This window comes from Cinclus cinclus, chromosome 22 (assembly GCF_963662255.1).
Source record: "Cinclus cinclus chromosome 22, bCinCin1.1, whole genome shotgun sequence".
In the NCBI taxonomy this organism is placed as follows: domain Eukaryota; kingdom Metazoa; phylum Chordata; class Aves; order Passeriformes; family Cinclidae; genus Cinclus; species Cinclus cinclus.
Genome location: NC_085067.1, coordinates 2,327,191 through 2,354,283, shown reverse-complemented (window position 1 = coordinate 2,354,283; position 27,093 = coordinate 2,327,191). Strand labels below are relative to the sequence as shown.

Here is a 27,093-nt window from a genome sequence, read left to right as displayed (position 1 = left end):
TCCAGAGTGTGGGACAGGGAGACACAGAAACTGTGTGACACACAAACTGTGCCAAGGAGAAGGATGCCAGGTGCCACAGGGGATGGAAGGATGTGGCCTTGGACCTCACAGGGAAATTTGGCCACCACTGCAGTGGTTTAACACTGCATCCACCCTGCTCAGGGGTGGCAAGCCGTGGCAGTAGGATTCTAGGGTTGCACTGGGATGCTGCAGGGGAAATGCAGGAGAGATGCAGGAGAGATGCAGCTCTCAGCAGGGATAAGGGATGGGGGAAACCCTTCAGCCTCTACCTACCCCTCAGCTTCATCTGGTTTGCCACAGCATCGATTGCTATCGGCACCACTGCCATTATCAGCTCCACCTCGCCACTCTTATTTTAGGAAATTACCAGAAACAACTCACTAGTCGTTCTTCTCTTCCCCCGAAATTTACTGCGAAGTGGGGAAAGGCAGAATCTCTGCTCTCGCCTCCCCTCTGCTGGCTCCAGCAGCACTTGGCTCACGGCTGCTTTTGCTCCTCTGCTCTAAAAGTTAAGCTCGATGAGGACAAACCAGGACTGCACGGAATAGAGGGGGAAAAGTCCACCAGTATCCCTCCCTCATGGCACGGGTCAGATTAACGGGGGAAATTAATGCTAGCAGGTTTAATGGAGATGAAATGCTTTAGGAATGAGCAGATGCATTAATTTGTAGCATGTGGTTTTAAGAGCTAATCTCAGTTCGGAGCAATACCGGGAAGCACATTCATTCATTCATCCATTCAGGAGGCATCAGCCAGGTACAGGGCTTTGTGCAGTTCCCACAGTCTGGCCTAAAGGTATTTATAGTCTAGAGCTGGGGGAAAGAAAATACAGAAAAAAAGGATGGGATAAGGGAAACTGTGCTTTGGAAGCAGTCTATGCAAAATCCACCAAGGCAGAATTAATATTGTCTCGTTAACAGAGGGAGCAATTTGAAATTATATGGGAAAGGTGGATAAAACCTGGAAAGCGTAAGAGCCAGCTCTGATTTCAAAGTCCATGGGAGCATTCCAAGGCAGAGCTTTAAAATTAGAAACAGCATGCAAAGTTACTTTTCCATTGAAATGTCATGTTTTCCTTGAAAAGAGCTTTTTCCATCTCGAGAACGCGTTTTGTCACCGAGCAGTAAGTGCACTTCTCACGACAGATCTGCTGAAGCAAAAACTCTGGGACAAAATGGAGAATCACATCCGGGGGCTTGGCAAACAAATAAAAACTAAGGAGAGAAGAGGCACATTTCCATCTGGGAGGTTTGATGCTGAGTTTCTGACACCACTTGGCCCCTCCACTCTCAGTTGTCTGTCCTGGAGCTAAATTCAGGTGTTACCTCCAGCTTCTGCCCAGAGCATCAGTGGGGTGCATGATTCGAGAAGGAGCAGATCCCATTCCCAGCTGTCACCATGAGAACCCCAGTGCTCCAGGCAATGGTTCCTCTGTGATGGGGTGAACCACCAGCCCTCCCTGAGCTGAGACAACCACAGCCACCACCCTGATGGCCAACACAGTCACAGCTCTGCTGGACGCTGTTGTTTCCCCCTTGTTTCCAGGTGGTCCAAATGCCAAACCTCACAAACAGGCTCTGTGGGACCCCCCTGTGTCCCCCCCCCAACGCTGGGTATGTGACAGTGGCGCCACCAGCCACACCACGGAGAGCTGCAGGGGAGAAGAGGAAATTCAGGTGAGTGGGAATGTAAAAGCAGGATGCAGAATTCCAAGAGGTCACTAGCGCCTGGCTTAGCTGCGATCCCACTGCGAGGCTGAGCTCTCCAGCGGGACAAAAAGGGTCTGGAGAAAGAGCCCCTCTGCCATGTCCCCTACAAGAAACCCCGTCCCTCCACGCTTTGCAGGGCAGCCACGGGCACATGGAGGGGACAGACCCGCAGTGCAGGGGGGTGCTGGAGGGCAGAGCCTGCCCGTGCCCGTGTCCCGGCCCCGGGGCTGGCAGGTGCCGTGGGGACCCGGCCCCTCCTGTCCCGCAGACAGCCCCGCTTTGAAGCCCTGCCGAGGCTGGCGGCAGCGGCAGGGCTGGAATAAGATGGCTTTTAAACTCGGAGTGAGATGAAAAGCAGCCGGAAACGCATCTAAAGGGTGACTGGAGGGCTAAGCCTGCTTTTCTCATGCTCGCTTATCCCGGGCTGCTCCGCCAGAGACCGAGTCCCAGGGGAGCTGCTTTCTCAAGCTCTGCTGCCTGCCCCAGTGCTTTGCTGCTCACATCTCTCCTCTGCCGAGAGGTGAAGCAGCAACAGACTTTCAGCAGAGATGTAAAAAACATTTTTTTTTTTTTTAATCATTAAAGATCTTGTGTTGTTTCCTGCCACGACTCCCAGGAGCCCAAGCCTGGTCTTGAAGCAGCAGCCCCGGCGCTTCACCCCAGGAGCAGCTGTGGCTCTGGAACAAGGGAAACTCCCGTGTTGTTTCTTGGAGTGGTTTGGGACGAGAAATGGGAGACTGGAGGGTGGCACTGCCCAGGAGTGGGCAGCATTCAACAGACACACACAGCACCAACAGGGGAACAATAATTTCCTTCCCCAGAGCATCTCAGGCTAAATCCACTATTCCCATGTTTTCTAAGCACTGACCACTTCTTCCACCACACCTCTAATGGAACATGCTATAAAACCGTGCCCAGATAGCCCCATTCCCCATGGTGCCAGGCCTCCAGGCAGCCAAGAACAAGAGCCAAGGGAAAGAAGAGCTGTCTGGGGCACATGAGAGCAGAGAAATCACCCTGTGCCTGTTGCTCAACACGGGAGACACCCCTGGGCATCATCAGCTGAATCATTGCCCTTACAGACCAGCCAAAACTTTAAATCAGGTTTAAAATACTCAAGGACCTTGAATGGCTTTTTACCTATTAGATTTCTGCTCTCCTGTGCATTAAGCATAATGGAGAAAAGCAAATCCAAAATGCCATGGCTCTTTCTTCGTGGAAAGAATTTCTTCGCCTGTCGCCTGCACAGAACCCCTGTGAGGGGCATTAGGGACACAGGAGGCCAGGAGAAGCACGGATCTAATGAGATTTGTGCTAATTCATGTGATTGTTTATAAAAACTACGCTGCTCTAAGCCTGTTAAGCCACTCTGGCTGCCCAGGACTATCCCAGCTCTGGGCTGGTCTCGGCTGCACACCCTCCAAAGCCTGAGCTTTGTTCGGAGCAGCTGGGCACACATTTTGTCGGGGAGAATACACAGAAATCTTTGCCATTTCTCCCAAGAAGAGCCCTCAGAGCACTATCAGAAAGAATCTCCCTCTGTTTTGATGAGGATGCCCTCCCTGCACAGCAGCAGGCTCTGGGATTCATGTGCTGCACCCGTATGAGCTCTGCACGTGCAGCCAGGACAGCAAAGCGGGAGCAGTCCCAGGGCTTTTCTGCATCCTGCAGCTGCCAATCCACCTCTTGGGCTTCTCACTGAATTCTCCATCAAGAATTTACAGTACCAAATGGCTGTTGAAGAAGAGCACAGGGACAAACCCTCCCAGTAACTCACTCCCTGCCCAGATTGCACAAACTGGGAGCATCTCAGAGCTGTGCCTGAACTTCCTCTTGCCACTCTGCTGGAATAAACTGTTGTTGTTGTTGTTTTGGTTTGTTCCCTTCTCTTTCTCTTTTTTTTCTTTCCTTGATTGAAAATTGTCTGAGCCTTCCTCGCTTCCCCCAGCCAAGCTAAAGGTTACCCCAGCAATCAGCCCCGTGGTGCCAAAGAGTCTGCACCGAACTCAGCTCTGGCCTCCCCGGCTCTGGGGGAACCAGACATAAAGAAGGGTCTTTAAGCTCAGACGTGCTTGCTGATAATCTGCTCTGCAATTTGCAGATAGGGTAGTCTGGGCTCTCCCAGGCTCCAGGGACATGCAGGGAGGGCAGGGGGAGGCAGGACCACGTCCCCTTCCAGGCCTTGAGCTGGTTTGTGCATCTTCCTCCCAAACCACCCACAGCTCATGTGGCCACCAAGGCACCCGGACATGATCCTGTGCCCCCAGAAGTGGGAGTTTTGGCCTTGGATTTGTAGCAGTCGCTTGGGAAATTATAAACAGCCCGTTCCTGTTCTAGAAGGATCGCAAGCATTGGTAGAGTCTCAAAGTGACTTGCAGAAGGGAGCAGTGAGATGGGGAGGGGTGGGATCCCCTTCCCAGTCCTGAAATGGGGTCCCAGCAAACCACCCCAGGCCACAGACTGAGTGTGTGAGCTGCCAAAGCCATTTTTTACCACAAGGAGCCACACTGGGGTATCCCAGGGCCAGGGTCCCTCCAGCCATCCCTGCCTGGGGGGACCTGGTGAAGAACAATCCAGTGCTCCCCATGGTGGGGGACCTGGCCTGACCACACTTGACCAAGACCAGTCACAACACTCCCCAGTCACCCCAGTAAGAGGGACTTCTCCTTTTTGATGGAGCCAAAAGGAGGGAAACCTCCTCCTGGACACATGGGACAGGACCCTTCCACCCAGCCAGGGAGAGAGCAGAGTTTCCCCTCATGTCACCAAAGTACAGCACATGGCACTATGACAACATGGCAACTCTTCCAGGAAAGCTGAGATTTCTGCCCAGCTGTCTCCCATGACGGGCAAAAGGGCATTTCATGCAGGCAGCCGGAGGGATGGCCTGTGCTTCAAAACAGCAGGGGAAACCAAAGCAATCCAGCTGGAATAAAAATCCCTGCAAACGCTCCCTCTTGTGGAGGCTCTCCTGCTGGCTGGGAGACCAGCAGAGGTCTTGTCCCAAAACTTTCCCGAGGATGAGGGGCTCTGTAGGAGTGAGGGGGGCTGGGGACACCCTCCCCTTGCAACATCCCCATGGTGCCAGCCCTTGGTGCCCAGTGGGATCTCTGGAGTGAGTGGGACACGTCTGGTGTGGGATAGGGTGAGCTCAGATCTGGGTCTGTCATCCAGGGTCCTCGATGCCTTTGAGGCTTTAAAAGCCAAATTAATTCCCCTTCTTGCTGATATGGGCAGGCAGGAGTACAGGGGGAATAGAGGGAAACCCCAGGAATACCTGTTGGCATTGGCTTTGGCTGAACCCCACATGGAATTGGCCTCTTTTAAAGCCATTTTGAGGGTGTCCCCAAGTCCTGACATGGCCTGAAATGGGAGGACAGCTCAAGCTGGCCCAGGGATAAGAGCACCACAGTGTCTCCACCAGCTCATTATTTCCCAGCCTGGGGAATTATTTCCCAAAAGTCTTTAACTGATTCCCCCCAGCTGCACAGGACTTTTGCACTGACAACACCTTTCTGCTGGGAACCGAGCCAGGATCTCCACAAGGTCATTTTGCAAAGATAATTAGGTTGTCCCTCGACAGCACTGTCTCATTTTAATTAGATCTTATTTCCAAAGAATTACCGCGCGTGCCAGGCCCAGGGCTGGAGGCAAGGGCCATTTAGAGGAATCAGTGGGAAGCAAAGGACAGATGTACCTGCGCTCACGTCACCAGCTACAGAAATGCCAAAGGGAGAGGAGCAGCCTTTCCTGCATCATTTCATCCATTAATTCCTCAGGCAATGTAAGACCTTCTGTGCAGAACTCAGAGCATCACTGCTTCAGGCTGCTTGTTGGGGCTCAGGCGCCTCAGAGCGAGTTTTCTCTGAGTTCTGAGAGGTTCTGGAGGTGTAGTGGGTGCGTTTTTGGCAGAACCCACAAAGCTGGGGAATGCTACCCTGTCCTCCACAATCCACCGGACTGCTGCTCCCATGGACACATGAACAGAAAAAGTGAACAGACACCCACACAAACGCCCTCAGAAAGGTGCAACATGGCCACGCAGCTGGCAGGACACAGGGAGGGGACAGGTGGACAGCAGGGTGGGCACAACCTGGGGTACCCGCCACAGATCCCCCACTCCTGTGATCTGTAGGGAGCAAAATGCCTGGGATCCCTGATAGTGCCACCCATACGGGCTGCTTCCTCCAGAGAACATTATGGGGACCCCCGGGACCCTCTGGGGACCCCCGAAACCTCCCGGGACCCTCCCGGGACCCTCCCGGGACCCCCGGCACGGCCGCGCCCCCGGGGCCGCCCCTCGGCGCGGCGCCGCTGCGCCACCTGGCGGCCGCACCCGGGACAGCGCCGGGATTTGGGGCGCATCCCGGGCAGGAAAAATCCCGAGTTTGGGTTTGGGTTTTCCTGCGACCCCACAACCCAGCGGTGCCGTTCCCGATCCGCTGGCCTGAGGGCTGGGAGCGGTGTGGCTCCCCTAGGAGAGCAGCGGAGGGGGCAGCCGGGCTCCCCCCGCAGGGAGCCTCCGCTCCATCCCGTCGGATGTCCCGGGCAGAGCCTCCTCCCTTCCCGGAGCGGCTCCGAGGAAGGCTTGGGAAAAGGCCCGGGCGGGCGCCGAGGGGCGAGGGACCTGGCTCTCCCTGGCCATCACCAGCAGCTGTAAACAACCGGAATAAACCGAGAGCCTCCCCTTTCCCCTTTCCCACCCTGTCTGAAGAGCAAGGACGGAGCAAACGGTGCCGGCGGCTAAGAACCGGCTCCGTATCAAAATAAACAGCTGCTTTTTCACTGATAACGTTTTTATCCCCCCCTCCTCTCCACCCTCCAGACACCCACACGGATCGAAGCGGCTCTGGGAACCTTGTGGCAGGGAACAGCCTGGATGAATGCTGCGTCCTTCCCACAGCCCCGGCCCGGGACAAGGACCGTGCTCCCGCGGGGAAAACGGGTCAGGACCGGAGGAGTGGGGCTAAGAACCTTTGAGACGCCGGTCTTACTCCCCGGAGGAAGGACCCAGGCAGAGGCTCCGAGTGCTCAGCCCTGGAGCAGGCAGAGAGAACTATCACCCGCAGAGACCGACCGGCCTCCACACGGCGTCTCACACCCACAGCCCCATAAACCCCGTCCGGCCGCAGGTGCGGAGCCGCAGCCGCGCATCCCGCCCCGAGCGCACAGGTGCCCGGCCGGGATGGGGGGCGAGGCTTGGCCGGGAGCCGGAGGTGGGGGCGTGCAGAGCCCGCCGGGGGCCCCTCCGCTGCCCTTTGTCTATTGATCCGCGATCGGGAGCCGCAGACAGAGCGGCGGCCCCGAGGGTAATTGGGGCTCCGGGGCCGCGACCGCGGCTACGCCCCCGTCGCCCCTGCGCTCCGCGGGGAGCGGGGCCCTAATTGGGAGCCAGGCTCGGGGCTCGGCCCGCTCCGCTTTGTCGCGGGTGCGGAGGCAGTGCGGCGACAGGACGGCGCCAGCCCGACAGAAGGAGCTGCCTCCCCACCGCTGGCCGCCCGTCACACCGGGGCTCCCCTGCCCCGACGGCCGCACCCCACGCTCGCACGGTCGGGACTGGCGGATGCTCGTCGAAACGTTCCGGTGGGGGATTTCATCCTGTGTGTGACAGCGACAGGCCCCGGGCTGGGGAGAGCTCCTGATGTGGGGCAGGATCCTGGCACCACGGCACGCCCAGCTCCATGGCATCGTTCTCAGACCCTCGCCCCTTCTGCAATCAGTATTTAAACTTACAGAAAATACAGAGCGACGTTTTATACAGACAGATGATAGGGCAAGGGAGATAGTTTTAAACTAAAGGAGGTGAGATTTAGATTAAGTGTCGGCAGGAAAATCTGCCCTGTGAGGGTGCTGAGGCCCTGGCACAGGTTGCCAAGAGAAGCTGTGGCTGTTCCGTCCCTGGGAGTGTTCAAGGCCATGTTGGATAGGGCTTGGAGCAACCTGGGATAGTGGAAAGTGTCCTTACCCAGAGCAGGGGCTTGGAACAAGATGGAGTTTCAAATTCCTCCCAACCATTCTTTGGTTCTCTTATTCTTCCCCCACAATGTGCAGTGGCCCTTGGATAACACAAGAACACAGCCCAGATGAGGGGCCAGGGGTCCTGCTGAGCACCCCTGGGCCGCACAGGGACAAGAGCCGTGGCAGCTTTCCCTCTGCAGGGCTGCGAGATGCTCTGGCATGAGCTCATGTTCCTGTTTACAAACACCCGCCCATGGAGCCCTTCCAGCAGCGCTATTGTGCTGCACGGCAGCTCAGCGGCCAAGGCAGCCGGGGTTTGTCCACCAGGCCCACGGAGCCCTCAGGGCAGCTCTGCTATTTTTAGTGTCTGGCCAAGCACCTCGCGCATTTAGCTGAAGAAATTCAGAATTCACCACTAACCCTCGTGAAGACTTCGGTGTTAGAGGACCTCACTGCTCTGGTGACACGGCAAAACACCAGCTCCAGACATCACCAGAACACCCAGAACTTTATTCTCGTGACTTGGCAGTGATCACGGTGGCCTGGCCAAGCCAGGTTTTGCCAGGTGCAGAGCAGCAGAGCCATGGGGGTGCTGTGCCGGGTGTGCCCCCGCGGGGCCTCCCAGCGCCTTTTCATAGCTGAGGAAAAGAAATCCCAGCACAGTGCGTGACTAATCGGTAGCTGCTCATCGAGCTGCTTGAATAGGATTTCTCAGAGCCTGGGGACGGCCAGGGCAGGCGTGGAGCAGCTCAGCTCCTGCTGAAACAGCCTGGCAGGGGGGCCCAGGGCCTGCTCCCTGCCGTTGGGCACTGTTCCTCAGGGTCACTGTCATGAACCCACAGAGCGTTTATCCCCTCCCCAGTGAAGAGCAGCTTTGTGCTCAGTGGGCAGGTTGGGAGGTCCCGCTGGCACCAGTGCTTGGCCCCCAATCGAGGATGGGTGACAGGGCTGTCCCTGAACCACCAGGATGGCAGGAACCCATCATGAGGCTGCCCCAGCCTGTCCTGTGGCACCGTCACCATCCCTGAGGTTTTCCCAGCCACCTTAGCCTAAATCCAGCACGGCTGGATTAGAGGGAGAAGGACCAGAGGAGCCCCCACACTGGCACAGGTTGTGTCCCCTCACTAAAAATAGACCCCATTAAATTACTGCTCGTCCTGAGTGATGTTGGTTCCGAAATAATCCTGCTAGCCTAATTTTAGTCACCACACATCCCTCCTCCTGGTGGGAAGGCATTCCCACCCTGCTGGTCCCCCCTGCAGAAATAATCACACAAGGCAGCACCTCTCCCGCCGTCGAGGTACCCAGCCGCAGCACCTCTTCCCAGAAACGGGCGGGGGGTTTCAAAGCCCCTTCCCTGCCCGCAGGAACGGGAGCGCGGGGGAGGCCGAGGGGCGCCCGCCCCGTCGGGGGAGCGCGGCTGTGCCAGCAGAGGGCGCCCGGCGCCCGGCGCTGCGCCTCGGCCCGAGGGGAGCGCGGTCCCGCACGGAGAACGGGAATCGCTGAGGAAAGCCGCTGCTCCTTCCTCCGTGGCCGAGCCCCGCGACACCCCGACAGGCTCCGGGCGTCGGGGGAGACGTGGGGATCTTAAAGCCCACGGCCCGCGGTGGCCCCATCCCCGACGGTGCCGGTGTGCCCGGGTCATCCCTTCCTCATCACCCTCCCGATCGGTACCGGTGTGCCCGGATCATCCCTTCCCCTTCATCTTCCCGGATCGGTACCGGTGTGCCCGGATCATCCCTTCCCCTTCATCTTCCCGGATCGGTACCGGTGTGCCCGGGTCATCCCTTCCCTATCATCCTCCCAATCGGTACCAGTGTGCCCGGATCATCCTTTCCCTATCACCCTCCCGATCGGTACCGGTGTGCCCGGGTCATCCCTTCCCTATCACCCTCCCGATCGGTACCGGTGTGCCCGGATCATCCCTTCCTCATCACCCTCCCAATCGGTACCGGTGTGCCCGGATCATCCCTTCCCCTTCATCTTCCCGGATCGGTACCGGTGTGCCCGGGTCATCCCTTCCCCGTCCCCCTTCCACACGACCGACGCTGCCGCTGTGTCCCGCTCCCTCCATCCCTGTCGCTGTCTCTGTGACCAGCGCTCCCCTGTCCCCGCCGCTCCCGGAGAGTCCCCACAGCAGCCTCGGGCCGGTACCGGCGTGCCCGGCTCTGCTTCCCCGGCTCTCCCCGGGGACGGCCTGGCACCGGCGGAGGTTCCCGGTGCCGCATCCCCGCCCCCTCGCCCAGCACCTGCCGCGGCGGGGCGAGTGAAGGCCCGGGGGGCACCAAACCCCGGCGGGTCGCGCCCTGACGGGGCCGTTTCATTCTTTGCCCGTCAGCCACGGAAGGGGCGGCTCCCACCCAGCGCTGCGCACCTGCGGAGGAGCGGCGGCCCCGACGGGGCGGAGCGGCCGCGGGAATGAAACAGGCGGGAGCCGGCAGGACTTCTCCGAGTAGATTTTTTTTTTTTTTATTATTGAAAGATGTGAGAATTCATCAAAACTGAACAGACGAGATACCCGAGTAACCAGCACGTTGCAAATCATGTATCTTTTTATTTTAAAACAAATATAGAGCACAGTCCTGTGATATTTAAATTTATTATATTTTTTTTTGTTCTGGAGTGAAAAATAAAAACCTGAGGTTTATTCCTGCATTCTCTATACCCCGCACTGTAGTAATATTTTAGTTACGTTTTGGATTCGTTAGTTTATTTTCTTTTCTTGCAAAAGTCCGTTAAAGGATTGAAATCTTAGTTTTAATGGCTCCAAAAATTGTTTTATCAGTGGCACATGATTGTCCTAGAGAACAGGCGGGATAAACAATATTTTAAAACACAGAGAAACCGATATCTCCTTCAATCACAATGAGCTAAATAGTTTTCATTTACAATATATATGTTCATGTAAAATGAAACAAAAAAACCCAAAAAAAACTTAAATGCGAGGAGTTAAACTCTAAATATTATGTACACACCAATGTACAACTCTGAATAAATTAATACCAATTTGCATATTCTGGGATCCTTATAGCTTATTTACACAAATTACCATTTATTTCATAAATATCTGCCCAGGTACCCACGAGAGCCCCCGCCGTGCCCGCTCTGCGCGGCGGCGGCTGCCGAGGCGGTTTGGTTTCCATCTTCCGTTTCTTATATTTTTTTTTTTTAACCTTTTTAAATTTATTTTTTCCTTCCCCCTCCCTTTGCACTGATGAGGGTTTGGCCCCTCTCACCCCTCACCGAGGCAGGGGCTGGGGCCATCAGGTGTCTCGGCACCAGCTCATCACGCTCTCCCGAGCTGCCCAATGCCCGGAGCGGGGAACTCGGGGGTCCTGGGGGCTCCGTGGCCACGCTGGAGCAGGGGGAGCCGCTCCCAGCCCCACAGCCGAAGGGGTGGGCGAGCCCGGCGCTCCAGCTGCTCCCTCCTGGCTCTGGGGTGGTGGGTCCCCTTGGGCGGTGGGGTCCGTCCCTCTGCTGCAGCACCCCGCTCCCTGTCTGCTCCCAGCCCTCGCTCCACAATAAATATTTATACTGTGCTGTACAAAATACCAGTGCTTCTCCGCCCCGCCGGGAGGGCTCGCTGCCCGCCCCGCCGGTCACTTCGGGGACTCCCTGCCGGGTGACAGCTCCCGCTGGCTCTCCAGCCCGCTCACCAGTCTCTGGATGTTCTGCAGTTCATTGAGAGACTCCTTCAGGGAGCCCTTGGGGGAGGCAGCGGGGCGCTGGCTGCCCCCCTTGTGCAGGGGCGCCTCGGGCAGGGGGCTGGATTCCCGGCTGCTGCCGGCCTTGGAGCCCTCGGAGCCGGGGTTGAGGCTGGCGGGCAGGCCGGTGGTCAGCAGGTTGGTGCTGGGCGGGATGGTGACCGGGAGCTGGTAGGGGCTGAAGCGCAGGCGGGGCCGGCTGCTGCCCAGGAAGGGGTTGCGGGACAGGGGCCCAGCGGTGGCAGCGCTGGTGGCCGGCATGGCCGAGGCGGCTGCTGCGGCCGCTGCCATGTAGGTGTAGGGGTAGGGGAAGAGTCCGCCGAAGGTGGGCATCGGAATTCCCTGTGGAGAGAGAGAGAAAGGGCGGTCGGAGCTGTGCTGCTGCTCCGCTGCATCCCCGCTCCTGCCTGCCCCCTCCCCAGCTGTGTTTGCCCCCCAAAAAAGCCATGGCAAAGATGAAACTGCCTAGCGTCGCCCTAAAAGCAGAGCGTATATCCACACGGGGATATCCGTGTGGAACAGGCTGAGGGAGGGGGTACAGCCCCATCTTCCCCATCCCAAGCCAGGCTGGTGACACCGAGCACAAACTCCTGTCTGAGATCTGCCCCGTCCCCTCCCTGCACGGTGCATGTCCTTGCCTGTGCAGCACCGCAGCCCCTTAGCCACATGAAAACACACTGTTAAGCAGGACGGTTAAATTAGGGGAGTTCAAAGATATCTCCGTGTATTCCATCAGAGGAAATGGGAAAGGCAACACCAGCGCAGGTGCTGCGGGAGCGCTTCAGAGCTGACAGGAAGACAGGGAGCTGCTGGATGGGGACAGCCAGATCAGGCAGGGCCACAGCTCCTGACTCTGCCCTTGACTACAGAGGAGCCATAACAGCTGCAAAAAAATCAAGATTCCTCCTCAAATCAACCCTGAAGACACTTTCAAAAACGCCCCCCGTGTTCTGCCTGTGCCACAGCTGGTGTCATGTCAGGGGTGTGTCCCCCCCCTTGTCCCTGTGCGCTGCAGAGGGTCTGGGGATGCTGGAGGCACCAACAGCTCCTTCCCTGCATGTCCCCACACTGAGGATGACACTGGCCAAGCCTGACCTGCATCCCCAAAGTGCCCCGCTCGCTCATGAGGCTTTTCAGGAGGACATGAAGAGGAGATTTCGGGGCCCAGCTGGACAGCAGGGATAGGGATGGGGACACAGGGCTTACCTGAGAGGCCAACATGTGCTGGGAGAGGTGGAAAGGGAAGGGGGTGGCCGTCCCTGCCGCACCCGGGGCGGACGAGAGGGCTCCATTCTCCAGACTGCCCCCGCCGGTCACCGAGGCCAGCAAGTGTCCCATGCCCATGGCAGAGAAGGCGCCGGGGGCCATGGCGAACTGTCCTGGGTGGATGAAGAGGGGCTGCCCGGCGCCCAGAGGGCTGAAGAACTGCTGCCCGTGGAGGCCAGAGAGCGCCAGGCTCTGCAGGTGCCCGGCGCTCAGGTGCGGGGGGCTGTCCGTGTGCACCATCAGCGGGGCAAAGGCCTCCTTGCCCAGCCCGCCGCCCTCCGTGTCCTTCTTGCCTGGGTCCGTCTCTTTCCTCCGTCCTTCCACCTTGTCCTTCTCCAGGCCCCGTGTGCCGAACAGGCCCTCGCCAGGACCCTCCCGGGGGGATGCACCATCCTTGACTTTCTCTGGGCTGTGCCTCTCCTTGCTCCTCTCCTCCGGGCACCGGGGGCTGCCGCGGGGCGTCGCGTCCTCCGCGCTGGGGCTGGCTGCTGCCACCGGCCGCTCCTCGGACACCTTCTCCACCTCCGCGTCGCTGTCGGCCCCTGGCTTCTCCTCTGCAAGGAGATGGAGGGGCAGAGGGTCAGAGCAGAAGCACCCAGGGGAGGCGAGGAAGGGGTCACTCACAAAAGCCCTGGTGTCAGGGAGAGGCTGCGACGGCGAAGCCGCGATCGTTATTAATGGGAGAGAGTCATTTTGGGGACAGAAATGCTATGGTGGCTCTGGGGAAAGGGGATTAACAACAGCAAGTCCTGTGGCTGTGCCAAACAGGAAAAACATGCTTGATGGAGAACCAGAATCTATCCTGTACTAACTAGATCTCTCTCCTTAGCTGCAAAGTCCAAGCAGGCTGAAGAGGGGGGATGAGGAGAGCGGGCAGTGAACAGCACGGGAGGAAATGGTCCTGCGTATATTTAATTACATGGAGCTGATCGCCAGCGCAGCGTGGATTTATTCCAAATGTGCAGGTTGAGGCAGGTTAAAGAGGCAATTTTAAGGCTGGGAGTATGGTACAGACTTCCCTAAAAGGGGCTTTAGTTTAAAAAACCCCATTGAACTCTCCAGAGGAGGCAGGGGGATGCGAGGCGAGGCGCTGGCAAGGGCAAGGGGAGCTGAGCCCCTGCCTGCACGGCTCCACTAAACGAGAAAAGCCTTTTGGTGCGGGTGAGGTGAAGCTCTGCAGGCTGGGGCAAATATTCGGGGAAGTCTTTGAAAGTGGAGAGGGGTGTAATAAACCCTCCCTCCAGCTCGGGGTGGGGGGTTGCGGTTTTGATGAAGGTTTGCAGGGAATCGAGTTGGTGGAAAGTTTAAAGAGCAGATTGATAGTGCTGCAAGACAAAACCCAGCATCGAACCACTGCAGCCTGGGAGCTGCTGGTTTATTTTCATTTACCAGCTTGAAGCCTTGGAGTTATAACTTTTTTTTTTCACCTCTTTCAAATATATTAATTCTTTTTATTTACTTTTTTTCCCCCCTCTTTTTTAGGGGAGTATGAGATTCCCATGGAAGGCAGGGCACGCCGGGCAAAAGTGTCAAGGACCAAGGCTTCTGTGCCGTTTCTTCTTGTATGATATAAATAAAAAACATCAGGTGTATAGAGGATCAAATATACATTCAAAAGAAAATACGTAAAGAGAAAAACGGTGCAACTCGTGAATGCCATTCGCGTTTGCTCGGTTTGTGTCCTTTCAACCCCCGGGCTCTCCTGTGAGCATCCCCGTCTTTATTTTCTCTGGTGTTTTTCCTCCCTGCCCACAGAAAATCAGAGGGAAAAGAACGTTCGGGAACATTTTGGGACCGCGGTTGCTGCGTTACCTCTGCCGCTGCCCTTAAGGCGCAAGGGGCTGGAGAGGGCTCCCACGGGCGAGTGCAGGGCATCGCGCACGGCCGAGGGCTCGCAGGAGGAGGCGTCCGACTCGCCGCCGTCGCGGTCGGGCTTGCAGGGCTCCTCGTACATCCGCAGGGACGGCAGGGACAGCTGCTTCCTGCGGGGACAGGCAGCGTCGGGCACCGGCCGTACCCCCGCGGGCACGGAGCCGGGGGGACGGGCGCACCCCTTACCTCTTCTCCCGCCGGCCATTGCCCGTGTCCCGAAAGCCCTTGGCGAAGGGGTTGTTATCGATTTTCAGCTGCGTGATCTGTGAGGGGGGAGAAGGAGAAAAGGGGAGGCGTGAAGCCCTGGCCGCCCCCCTTCTCTCCGCCGCCGTCGGGGAGCCCGAGGTGCGCGGCTCAGGCTGCGGAGCCCGCGTTAACACACCGCATGCTTTATTAAAAATGATGCTGAGGTTTGGGCTTGAATTATTAATAGCGTCTTAATGATAGGAAGTTATTTTTCACGGCCCCCCGGAGGGAAGATGGCGACTGAGCTGCGCGGCGCTGGTTAAAAGCTATTCTTATCCCTCCCTGCCACGGGCTGCAGGGGCCGGCGACATCAGGGCGCTCAATAATGCATGGCCCTGAAACACGGCCCCGAGAGGGGCTCTGGAAAAGGCCCGGCTGCCCGGCCCCGCCGCGACCCCCGGCCCGAGCATCCCCCGGCCCGAGCATCCCCCGGCCCGAGCATCCCCCCGGCCCGAGCATCCCCCGGCCCGAGCATCCCCCGGCCCGAGCATCCCCCCGGCCCGAGCATCCCCCGGCCCGAGCATCCCCCCGGCCCGAGCATCCCCCCGGCCCGAGCATCCCCCCCGCCCGACGGGGCCCACGGCCGGCGGCCGCCCCGCGCAGCTTGCGGCGGGCGAGCAGACAAAGTGCTCTTTAATCGATTGTGACTCTTCGCCATAAACTTTACGAGGGAAACAAGCCCACCAGGACCCTCAGACAGAGCTGTCAATTAGCATCAGCAGCCAGGGGTGGAGGTGGGGGTCAGCTTTTGGGTTAAAACACACACACAACTCTTGGAAGGGGACGGCAGAGGCTCTCTGCTCCCCATCGTGGTCTCCTGGCTCTGCCTGCTCACGGGGCGACACTTGCTAAATCACGAAAGCAACTAAAATCAGATTATCTGCCTCTCTTTTTTGGCTCCTCCAGAGTCCTGGGCACCTCCTCGGGGAGGCTGCCCAGGCCTGGTGCTGCTCTCCACAGGCTGGGCCTGGAGCAAAGACCCCCACGGCCCAGAAAGGCACAACAAACTCCGTGAGGGAATTATTAATAGCAATAATAGAAATACTGACAGCAGCATTAATATTAGCACTAAAAATAGCGATAATAATACGAGCAGTATGAGGGTGCATCCTACTCTGGGTTCTTGTGGTTTAACCTTTCTACTGCTGCTGCTTTTTGCCCCGAAATATCCTCACCAACATGCACGCACACACAAAAATACACTGATACCGGGTGAGGGGTGGGACAGGGGTGAGAACAGGGATGGGGACAGGCAGGGGGACAGGGAGAGGGGTGGGACAGGGGTGAGAACAGGGATGGGGACAGGCAGGGGGACAGGGAGAGGGGTGGGACAGGGGTGAGAACAGGGATGGGGACAGGCAGGGGGACAGGGAGAGGAGCAGGACAGGGACAGGAGCTGCCCGGCTGTACCTTGTCGTTCTGGTAGGCAGTGACGGCGATGAAGTCGGTCTCGGGGAACACGTAGGTGCGGAAGGTGCTGTAGGGCAGCTTGAGGATGTCGTTGGCCCGGACGATGTGGAACCTGGGCTGGTACTTGTGCATGGAGTTCAGGATGGTCTGGGATGGGCGAGAGAGCACAGCCCGCGGCTGCCGTCAGCCCCACGCCTCCAGATCCCTCCCTAAAAAACCCCTTTTCTCCCGAAAAAAAACCCTAAAACACTTACACCCCTCAAATTCACCGTGAGGAAAAAATGCCGGCGGATGCCAGAGAAGGAGATTTCTTTTTTTTTTTCCCTTTTTTTTTTTTCCTTGATCCCATTTCAGGATCTGTCCCCAAAGAAGGAGGTCAGGCAGAACAGCATCTTCGCGGGTGTTAAGCATGGCAATAAAGCAGCAAAAGAGATCTCCCAGTTTTATTACAACCCTGCAAACGCGAGGCGACTTTTCGACACGTTTCTCACCGCTTTTCATATTTCCGTCCTTAAAAATAAATTACTATCCCTCACCACCACAAAAAAAAAAAAAAAAATGTTAAAAGCCTCTGGGTGAGTGTCGGGGGCGGCAGGAGCTGGTGCCAGCCCCAGCCAGCTCCTGCGACCTGAAAGGAGCGTTTCACCACGAGCCATAGCAAATTTATGTCTTGGAGCAACGTTGCAGAAGGAACAGATTTTTTATTTTTTTTCCAGCCAGGTGTCTGAAAGCCTCGCCAACACTCAAAGCCGTTGTCTACCCTTTCGTTTTATTTTTTTGAGTTTGGTTTGCTGTTTTTTTATAAAATATAAAACCTGAATTCCCCGCGATTTGGCTGAGGATTTTTGGAAGTGTCTCAACACCCCGAGCCGCGCCCCTGGGGCTGCTCCGACCCCTTGCCCCTCGCTGCCTGCTTTTCTGCCCGATAGCTTTTGAAGAATTCCCCAACCTGCTGTGGCCGAGCTGAAATGCAAAATTCACTGCCCAGAATTGGCAGAAGGACGGCGAAAGCTTGAGTAATTATTGTCAAATAACGTCGGCCAAATGGCTAAATAATTATCACTTCATTTCGGTTTAGAAGGTAATAAAAAAAATCCCCCCCTTTTTTTTTTTTAACCCAAGCAATAATCACCTGCTGATGAACTGTCAGATCTCTGTTATATTGATATAATCTAGACGGGGTTTATCATGAAAATGGTGCAAAACGTCTCATTCAGGCGTACAAATATGAATTCCTTAAAAAAAAAAAAAATCATCCCTCTCTGACCAGATGGGCACTGGCTAAACCTTCATCTCCCAGATTTAACACAGTCCGGATTTTGGACAACGACAGATACCAGAAATCTTTAATTGAAGGAGGCGAACCGTTAAAAGCGCTGAATCAAACTAGTTTTTCACCAGTACAAAAAAAAAAAAAATTTAGACTCGTTCTCTATCGATTTACCTTGCTGGCTATAAATAACCTCGCAATGTATTATTTAACAAAGACGCTGTTTCCTGCCTTAAGAGAAAAAAAAATAAAAGTGAGAGGGAAAAAAAAATGGGAAAAAAAAAAAAGAGGAGAGAATGGAAAAAATATAGAGAGGGGAAAAAATAAAGAGAGAGGTAAAGTTCTCTGGGAGGTGCGGAGCTGCTCGGAGCTCCCCACCCGAGCGGGGTCCCGCAGCCCCCGCAGCGCGGCCGCCCCGCGGCTCCGCCGGCCCCGGCTCCCCGCTAATTACCGTATCAGCAGCAATGCACCATGAACTTTCCCTTTATCGCCCTAAATGCTCGCTCAGAGGAAGGAGAGCTGGCTGAGGCGCTGGCATTTCCCCCTCCTCGCATTCCCGCAGGATCGCGCTCCCCTCGCGTTCTGACCCTGCTTTCTGCGGGTCTCTGTAAATGGCCAACACTCTCCGCTGGCTTTCTCTCCTCCCTGCTTCTCTCTTTTTCCTTTCTTTGTTTATTTTGCTTGGCAGGTTTTTTTTGTGGTTTTTTTTTGTTTTGTTTTGTTTTGCTTAATTTCTTTGTTTTGTTTTACCTCCTTTAGGTGATGCAGATATCATCAATAGGGATATAAACAGGGGCTTTCAGAGGCAGATGGTGACAACGACACCAGCCCTTCTCTCGGCTGCGGAAACCCAGCGCAGGTGCCGCCGGCCCCGGTTCCGCTCGGTCCGGGGGGCAACCACAGCCCCTGTCCGGCCCTGGCTGCAGCCCCCGCACGGCCTCGGCCCCGCACATCCACCTCCCTAAATTCTTCTCCCCACAAGGCTGGGAAGAAGCGGCAGGACAGGCCGTGGAGGCCCGGGATAAGGGAGCCAAAGGGAGCCCGAGGCTGATCGCAGCACAACTCTCCTTTTTCCCCCGGAGAACGGGAGCTGTCCCTCGGTGCCGGGCAGGACCAGGGGCTGGGGGCTGCGGGACAACCAGGCCACCGCAAGGCCCGGCTAGGCCCCTCAGCCCAGCTAAACCCGGCTGGAGGAGGCTCTAAAGCCCCGCGGCTACTCCGGGAAGATCACAGGCAGCTCCCGCACCTGGCAGCCCCCGCACCTGGCAGAACCCGCACCTGGCAGACCCCGCACCTGGCAGACCCCGCACCGGGCAGACCCCGCTCCTGCCCAGGGTCCCTGCCCGGGGGCTCCGCTCTGCCCCGCAGCCGAACTTACAAAGCCGTGCTTATCCGAGATGTTGTTGGTGAGCTTGAGCTTGTGAAAGGCAACAGGTTTGGCCATCCACTGCTCCCCCGTGGCCGGGCTGTCGGGGTGGATGTACATGCGCTTGGGCATCTCCGGGTCGGCCTTGCCGGCCACCATCCAGCGGGAGTTGTGGAATTTGTACCGGCAATCGTCGGCCGCCACTATATCCATCAGCAAAATGTACTTGGCCTTCTTGTCCAGGCCGCTCACCCGCACCTTGAACGGGGGGAACATCCTCCTGCGGAGAGACCCAGAGCAGTTCAGGGCTGCCCCCGCCCGCCGCCGACCCCCGACGGCTGCGGCCCCACCGAGCCCCCCGCACCGCCCGGCCCCGGCTGCTGCTCCCAAACCACCATCTTTTAGTTTAGTTCGCTGGGGATTCCCATCCCTCCTCACGTCCCACTTCTTTTCATCTCTCTGTGCTGCCCACACCGTGGCAGAAAGCAGGGAAAAAGCTCAAAAATCCCATTTCGGGAAAGAAGGGCGAAAACATATCCTTGTTTCATTCTATTCCTCTGCCCTTCGCCGACCCGCTCGCTCAGCACCCTCGGCTGCCTCCCCCGGGCCCGGGGCCACGGGCAGGGCCGGGGACGACCCCGGACGTGGGGAAAGTTTGGCAGGAGGGAAGGAAGCGGCGGGAAGCGGCGAAAACAAGGGGAACGGGGGATTCCGAGCGCTCAGTTAACGTGCACGAATTTAATTTGGGATCGCGCTCGGAAACGTAGTAATGAGAGGGGGGAACGCTGACGGGAAAGCTCGGAGAATTAGGGGAAACACCTCCGAAAAACTCCAGAGATGGAAACTCCCCGCGTTAATTCATGAGGACGGGTGGGAAGCGGGATGGAGCGAGGGGCGAGGGCTCCGCGCAGGTGCGGGGCGGGCTGGGGGGGCTGCGCGGGGCCGGCTCTTACCTCCCAGACTTGGTGATCACCATCTCGGTGCCCAGCTTGTGAAACTGGTCCCAAAGCTCTTTGGCTTCCAGCGTTACTTTGGGGTCGTCCTCTACCTCCTCCTCGGGTTCCAGGCTTTTGAGCGACCGCAGATGGGCGGCTTGGTGGTGGTGTCCCAGGGCCGAGACGTGCAGCCCGGCCTCGGCCGCCCCGGCCAGCCCCGGGTCCGGCATGGGCTTCGCCAACGCCGCCGGAGGCAGAGCCAGAGCCGGGAAAAAGGACGGCTGGGCGGCTGCGAGGAAAGCGGACATGGGGAAATCAGCCGGCCGGGGTGCGTGGAAGGGATGGTAAGCCATGGCAGTCCCTGGGAAGGCTGGATCTCTCATCGGTGCATCCACAAATCCAGGAGAAAAAGAGGGATTCCCTTTACAAAAATGCGTGCGTGCGGATTTGTTGAGTTTTATTTTTTCCCTCTCCCCTGTCCAGCGAACTCGCTCGAGTCTCTGGAAGAGGAAGGAAAATCAACAACACACACAGGCTCCAAAAAAAAAAAAAAAAGCATTAAAAAAAAGAGGCGAAAATCAGCCGAATTAGATTCGGGAAAAAAAAAAAAAGAATGAAAAATAAAAAGGAAAAGCGAGGCAGTTCCCGGCTCCTGGGACTCCCGGTCTGCGGAGGGGAGACAGTAGGTCCTTATTTTTTGTTGTTGTTGCAGCGAGGGAGAGCGAGCGAGGGAACGAGCCCTCCCAGGAAAGTCCTTCCCGACACTAAAATAGAAACAAAAGCCGGGTCGGGGCTGCGCGGGGCTGCGCGGGGCGCGGCGGGGCAGGGGCGGCCGCGCTGCCCTCACACCCCCGCGGGCCCGGGCTGAGCCCCGGCGGGGCCGGCCCAGCTCCGCGCTCCGCGCTCGGCGCTGGGGCTCGGGCTGCTCATGGCCAAAGGAGCCGAGTGGGAACGGTGAGATCTTGTCCTGATCTCTGTAAAACTGTGACTATCTCACATGTCCTTCCTGCTCTGATCCGCCCGCTAATGAGCCAAGCCCCCTTGATTGCTGATTTTACGCGTTTCAGACCAATTGTGGATCTGCATAGGCGGGGTTTTGACAGCTCCGGCCAAGCTCCGGGCGCGGGGGGGGCGGGGGGCGCGGAGGGAGGGAGGAAGGGAAGAAGGGGGAAAAAAAAAAAGGAGAAAAAAAAAAAAAAGAAGAAGGTGTCGGAAGCATCGGCAGTAAGAAAACATGTCAACAGAATAAAATATTAACCAATGACAGAGAAAAGTGCTCGAAATCCCACCCCCGGCTCCTTTCCGCATACCGGGTCAGCCCCGGCTGCGCCGCCGGTGCGGGGCCAGCGCGGAGCCACCTCGGCGGAGCGGGGAGCGGAGCCACGGGGGCGGGGGGCGGCAGCAGAGGCCCCCGCCGGTCTCCGTGGGGGCGGCGGGCCGGGGAGGGGGGGGGGGGGGAGAGGCCGGGGGAGCCCCGGCGGCGGCCGCCTTCCGACAGATCCTGGAGAGCGGATCGCGGTGGGGCGCGCCCCGCCCGCCGCTCCGCGCACAACCGCGCACAACCGCGCACAACCGCGCAGCGCCGACGGGGCGGCCGCCGGAAGCGCGGCCCGGCGGAGAGCTGCGGGCGGCGGCGAAGCCCCGAGCGGCGACCTCCAGCGCGGGTGAGTCGCTCCCAGCCGTCGCCCCCAACCCTGCCGGCAGCCGCCCCGATGGGGAGCGGGGGGGGTGGTCCCGCCCGCAGCTCCGCGCCCACGGCGGAGGCGCAGACCCCCAGACCCCGCCGTCGAGGCGCGTTGGGTACGCGGCCGGGGGCCCGCGCGGCTGTGCCCGGCCGGAGGGGCTGTTTACCCGGGCGGGGGGAGGCAGATAAGGAGGAGGGGGGACACTCCGGGGCTGTTTGCTGAGGGATTAGGGCCGGTCCCGCCGCGCCGGGGCCCGGGGGGAGGGCGGCGGGCGCGGTGGGTGTCCCCTCGGAGAGGCCGGTTTGGAGATCTGCGCTGATTAACTGAGGGCCGCGGTGGCTGAAGAGGGCCCTGGCGCCAGGCGGCTGAGCCCTCACAATAAAGACCCGTCTCTTGTCACTTCATATTTACCCCCAAATCTTCAAAAAGCGCCCTGCCATCCTTCCAAGGCTCCTGCCCCCGCCGCCTGCGCTGCGACCAGGCGGGACGGGGGGGGTGGCTGCCGACCCATTCCTGTGTCCCCCGGCCTGTCCCCCCCCGTCCCCGGGCCCTCCCGCTCCGCGGATGCGCAGCGAGGCGCGGCCGCAGCAGCTCGGAGCTCCCGTGGTCCTGTGTCGCTGCTCCCCGCGCAGGGTGGCATGCGGGGACCCCCGGGTGCCCCCTTCCCATCCCGCCCTCTCCTCTCTATTCCTCCTCCCCGATTCATCCTGCTGGTAGCCCCCGGCGGACCCCATCCCCATCCTCGGGCTCTTCTCGGGGCCGATCTCCACCTGCCCCGCGTTCCGCAGCAGGTTCACCTCTTCCCGCACCGCGCCCGGCCCCGCACCGCGCCCGACGGGGCGGGCACCCCGCGTCACCCGCCGGGGCCGCCCGGGGCGGCGGGGCCGGGGGGGTCCCGCTGACCAGTGAACAGGCTACGGGGACTGAAATTTAAACCCAATTTGGACTTTGCTTCCTCGCCGCCGTGGAAAACTGCTGACGGCAGCTTTGGCAAAAGTGGGTCTTGCTTTTATTTTTTTATTTTTTTTCCAATTTCCCCCCCTCACAAAGAAATAGTCGAGCCTTTCATTGCCTCGGGGCGAATCTCCCCACGCGGGGACGGTTCTCCCGCGGACACCTCGCCCGCTGCTCCGCGGGAAGACGCGGGGCCCGGCCCTTCGGTGCCCGTGTCCCCGCCGTGTCCCCGCGAGGAAAGGTCGCCCGTCCTCCGGGCCACTGGCCGGCATCCCGCCCGCGCCCCCCGCACCGCTGTAAGGCCGCAAGCGGTCTCGCCTGCAGAATAAAACCGATCCAGAGCAGCCTCGTCTCCCCGAACTTCCGTAGCGCCGGCCGCCGGAGGGGCTGAGGGGCTGGGGGGGTAACGGGGACCTGGTACCAGCGGAGACCGGGGTTCCCACTGCGCTGTCACCCCTCGCGGCCCCCCTCACGGAGGGCGCGGACACGACCCAGGAGCCTGCAGCCATGGACGGGCCGTGCCCGAGTGACCGAGCACCGGGCAGGGAGAGAAGAGGCACCGGCCTCGGTTCGCGTTCCGAGGGCAGCTGCTCCCCGGGGCCGGGGACGAGGAGTGTTCATTTCGAGAGAAGGTTTTCCAACCTGCCCCAGGGCGCTGCAGCGCTCGGGGCCGCCGCGCCTTGCTCCTGGGAGCCGTCCTGGTGGCCCGCGGGCCCGGTCTCCAAATCCCCGGTCTGGGCGAATAGAGACCGGGCTTGTCTCGTGGATTCGTCCCGGGGATCCGCCCTGGGGATCCGTCCCCGTACGTCCCCCCGGGGACACCGTCCCGTCGGGCCGCCCCCGCCCCCCACCCGCCCCGCATCGCGGCCCCGCTCGCTCTTCCCCTTTCATCTCTGCCCATCTCCACTCATCATCCCTTTTCTATTTTTAGCCGGTAGACTTAGGCCTTGGCGCCAGGCCGTTTAAGACCTGTCAAAGTCCTTCATATTTCCCTCACGTCACATGGACCTTTCGCTCTCTTCTCCGCGCCATGCGAGGGACGTAATTTGGATCTGTGAGCTGGTGAGCAAATGCAATTTGCTCTTCTCCATCGCTGTGTTGTCTCCGTGACCCCAGCCAGCAGGACGGCTGGTGTCCTGTCCGGGGCACTTACACAAATTGCGGGTGATTGATGAAAAATAACAATTCTCACAAGCAGCCGGGCCTCGGCCTTCCCCTCCTCCCGGCTCCACCGGGCTGCGGCGGCCCCGCGCCCCGGGGAGCGCTCCCCCCCGACGGGATGCACCAGGCAAAAGGGGTTTTCTTGTGCCCAGGGCGAGCCGTCGGGCCCTCCATTCCCGGCAGTGATGCCAAGAGGAGACCCCCGGGCCCTTGGGAAGGGCTGCTCGAACCTTCCCAAATTGGGGGAGTCGAGCCGGGGTGGAAACAAGCCGTGGCGTGGGGGGAAGGACACGGCGCCGCAGGGTTGGGCTCCACTGTCCTTCCCCGGGAGCAGCCGGACAGACAGACAGACAGACCTGGGACGTCAGAGACTTCCCGAGCGAAGCCGCAGGTGCGGGGTGGGGGAGTTCCCTCGGTCCCGAAGGGAACCGGGTCCTCGCGGGGCTCGGTGGTCCCTCCAGCCCCGGGGGGCGTCCCCAGACCCGACCCGGCCCCGCAGCCTCAGCCGGGCCGTGGGGCAGGCGGGGAGGAGGCGAGGGGCGGCCCCGCAGCTCCGTCGGCCCCTCTTCTCCGCTCCACCTGGAAAAGAAAAGAACCCCACCCGTGACGGAACTGTCCTCGTTTGATCTCACCCACCCGCGCCCCGGACACCCGTCAGAGCTTTCCTTCTCCGGGGCGCCGCATCTCCCCTCGCACCCTTCGGCGGGGTGGGAATCCCCTCATCCCCGGGAGATCCCGGGAAAACGATTCTGCTCCCCCGCCGTGCTCCGGTGCCCGCTGGAGGGGACGGGGAGAGGCCGCCGGGCATCGGGTCCCGGCTGATACCCTTTTATCGACAGCCGTAGAGAGAGATACTCGATCTGACACCAGCCTCGGCATCGCCACCCTCCTTCTCCTCCCGCTGCTCGGCTGCGGAGCTGAGCGCCCCTTCCGTGCGCAGGGAACCCCGCGGAGCCGCGGCAGCCCCCGGGCAGCTCCCCCCCCACCCCCCTCGAGATCCCCCTGCCCTCAGACTGTTTAGATTTCTCTCCAGCTTTAAAGAAAATATTTCCAGTAATCCAGATTTCTGGAAAATAACAACATGCGGGGAGACGCAGACACAAACGCTGCTGAAGTTTATCCAGAGTTTGAACAATTTATAAACACATTTTCCAGCCTGTTTGGCAGGGCGGGCGGCAAGTGACCCCGGCCCGGCCAGGAGGAGACACACGCATCCTCCATCCTCCCGCTACTCCGCCACGCTTTGAGCTATGAACCTGCACTTCGCTGAATTTTAAATTATTCTTTTTTTTTTTTTTTTTTTTTTGAGTTACGGAGCGCGCTCCCTGCGCGGGGGCGGAGTGACCCCCTCCAGCCCCGCGCCCCCGGGGCTCTCCACGTCGGGGCGCGGCGCCGAGCCCGCTGCCTTAAAAGGAGAAGGGAGCCCCGGTCCGAGCCGTGCCAGAGCGAGGGGACCCGCCTGGAACCCGGGCTGCCACCGAGGATGGGGATGGGAACGGGTGCGGGGATGGAGGGGCGCGCTGGGGGATCATGCAAATCCCTCTGTTTAAAAAACTTCCATTTGAGAAAGTGTGTCACATCCCGGCGCGGGCGCGTAATCCCGGGCTAATGGCATTATCGCCGCCTCATCGCCGTCATGGGATGGGGCCGGGGGCGAGCACAGCCCCCCCGCCCGCAGCCACGCGTGACCGTGTCGGGAGCCCGGGCTCGGTGTCGCTGCCCCGCCCGGGTCCCCTGGTTTCCCCTCGGAGGCTCTATCGATAATCGGGGTGTTGCTGTCCGCCCGCCTTCCCCGAGCGAAGTCGGGGCTCGGGAAGGGCGGGCCAGGGCTCTTCTCTTAAATCAAATCGCTCTAGCAAACGGCGATATTTGATAAAATGATGCTGTTGGGGTCCCCTCTCTGCTTCCTCCCTGGATTAACAGCGAGAATTTGGGGTCGTTCTGCTGCACAATGCCCGGAGCAGCCGGGACGAGGCTGCCCCACTCCCGCAGCCTGAGACGTCCTGGCGGAACAGGGGAAAAGCGACAGAATCGGCGGTTCTGGGAGCAGAGAAAAAAAATCACTGGGGGCTCCACGCCCGCGGCGACCTCCCACAAAATCCCCTCCTGGGAGGGGACCCCGCCTGCACCTGGACAACAAAATCCTCAAGGACAGGGGTTTCTCTCCCTTAGATTTATTTTCAAACTGTGCCTGGTGGGTGCGGTCCCCTCTCGTTGCCTCTGGAAGGAGGAAGGTGCAGGGCAGCCCCCAGCCCCACGAGGGTCACTCAGCCCCCCTGGTCCTCAATCCCCCTTGCATCCTCAGAATCCCTTTCCCCCCTTGTTTGAGGCCAGGAGTTCGGCAGAAATTACAGGATCAAAGGAAGGATGAGTGAGCCAGTCCTGTGTGGGCAGAGCAGCCAGGGTCTCACATCTTGGACTGTTTGCTTCAGACGGGGTCTGGGAACTTGTCTGGAATCACATCTAAAGCAGGATCTGATGCTGCTGGTCCCACATCACGTAAGCTGTGGTTTTGGTCTAGGCTTGACTTTTAGAATTGCAGAAAATCACCGTCTCGTGTTTATAGGAGAGAGCATTTCACTGGTGAGAGAATAAGACCGGCCAGAATAAATCATGAGCTGGTCCCGGGCAGGAGTAACAGTTTTCACTGCATCTGTCCCTTTCCTGGGTGTTTCACCATGGACAAATTTGATGTACACCAGCACTGCATGGAAGGGCCAACTCTCACAACCTCGATTTACATTTCTTCCAAAACCCACTGCTCCTCCAAGCCACCCTTTGCCAGAGGCAGAGAGGTGGAATAAGGCCCTGCAGGCAGGACAGGCTCTTCCCATCTTCCAATTCTTGAGACCACTCTGAAAACTCAAACTGCTGTGGGGCAAGGCCTCGTCCCAGCTCTGGATCCAGCCCCATTCCCGGGGCATCTCTCATTGCACTTAATTTTCTCATTGCTCAGATTTTTTTCTCACTTCTCTGTAGGTACTGGGCTCTTGCACTGACCATCCTAGGGAATTTGGGGATTTTGGCACGGGCAGATGTGCTGAGATCCTTAAGCCCCTCTTTTCCAGCCTCCCAGCTCCTCGCCCAGGAGCTCTACTGGGCTGGCAGATTGCTCTCCAGGGCGTGTTTTCCATGGATACCTCAACGGAGGCAGCACCAAAAAACAAGTAAATAACAGCCCCGACGCCGGGCTGCCAACACAAAGCAAGCAATTGCCCTTCCCGCAGGTCACTAATCTCTTGACACATGGTCTTTGAGACCTGGGCCACGGCGAGGGAGGTTGAAAGGGAAGAAAAGATAGTGGGGACAATGGCGGGGCCGCCGGCTGGCTAATAACCCTTCTCGCAGCTTTGTCTGGGGACACTCAAAGTGACGCTGGGATCAATTCATCTCCACGGAAAAAACCACGCTCCTGCCTCCGCCACGGTGTCCGGGAGGGTCCCGGCTCACCGGGCTAAGTGCAAAGCTGCAGATATTAATAGCCCCCATTTTGTAGCCAGCAGTAATTTCCCCCCTCTGCGTTTTCCCCTCCACGC

At 58.9% G+C, this 27,093-nt stretch overlaps 2 protein-coding genes across 2 annotated transcripts; both read right to left on the bottom strand.

The window, feature by feature from the left end:
* Positions 1-11,287: 11,287 nt before the first annotated feature.
* On the bottom strand, positions 11,288-20,146 carry TBX2 (T-box transcription factor 2). Its single transcript, XM_062506919.1, has 7 exons — positions 19,776-20,146; positions 18,835-19,102; positions 16,187-16,333; positions 14,717-14,793; positions 14,471-14,640; positions 12,599-13,212; positions 11,288-11,734 (listed from the first exon to the last, which is right to left on the bottom strand). Exons 1-7 carry the CDS (start codon positions 20,138-20,140, stop codon positions 11,288-11,290), a joined length of 2,088 nt encoding a protein of 695 aa, XP_062362903.1. The 5' UTR covers positions 20,141-20,146.
* A 454-nt stretch (positions 20,147-20,600) lies between these two features.
* LOC134052706 (collagen alpha-1(I) chain-like) lies at positions 20,601-26,805 on the bottom strand. Its single transcript, XM_062507333.1, has 9 exons — positions 26,698-26,805; positions 24,871-24,962; positions 24,040-24,136; positions 23,589-23,876; positions 23,039-23,130; positions 22,505-22,791; positions 21,854-22,340; positions 21,068-21,793; positions 20,601-20,679 (listed from the first exon to the last, which is right to left on the bottom strand). The coding sequence occupies exons 1-9, from the start codon at positions 26,803-26,805 to the stop codon at positions 20,601-20,603; spliced, it is 2,256 nt and encodes a 751-aa protein (XP_062363317.1).
* Positions 26,806-27,093: the final 288 nt, after the last annotated feature.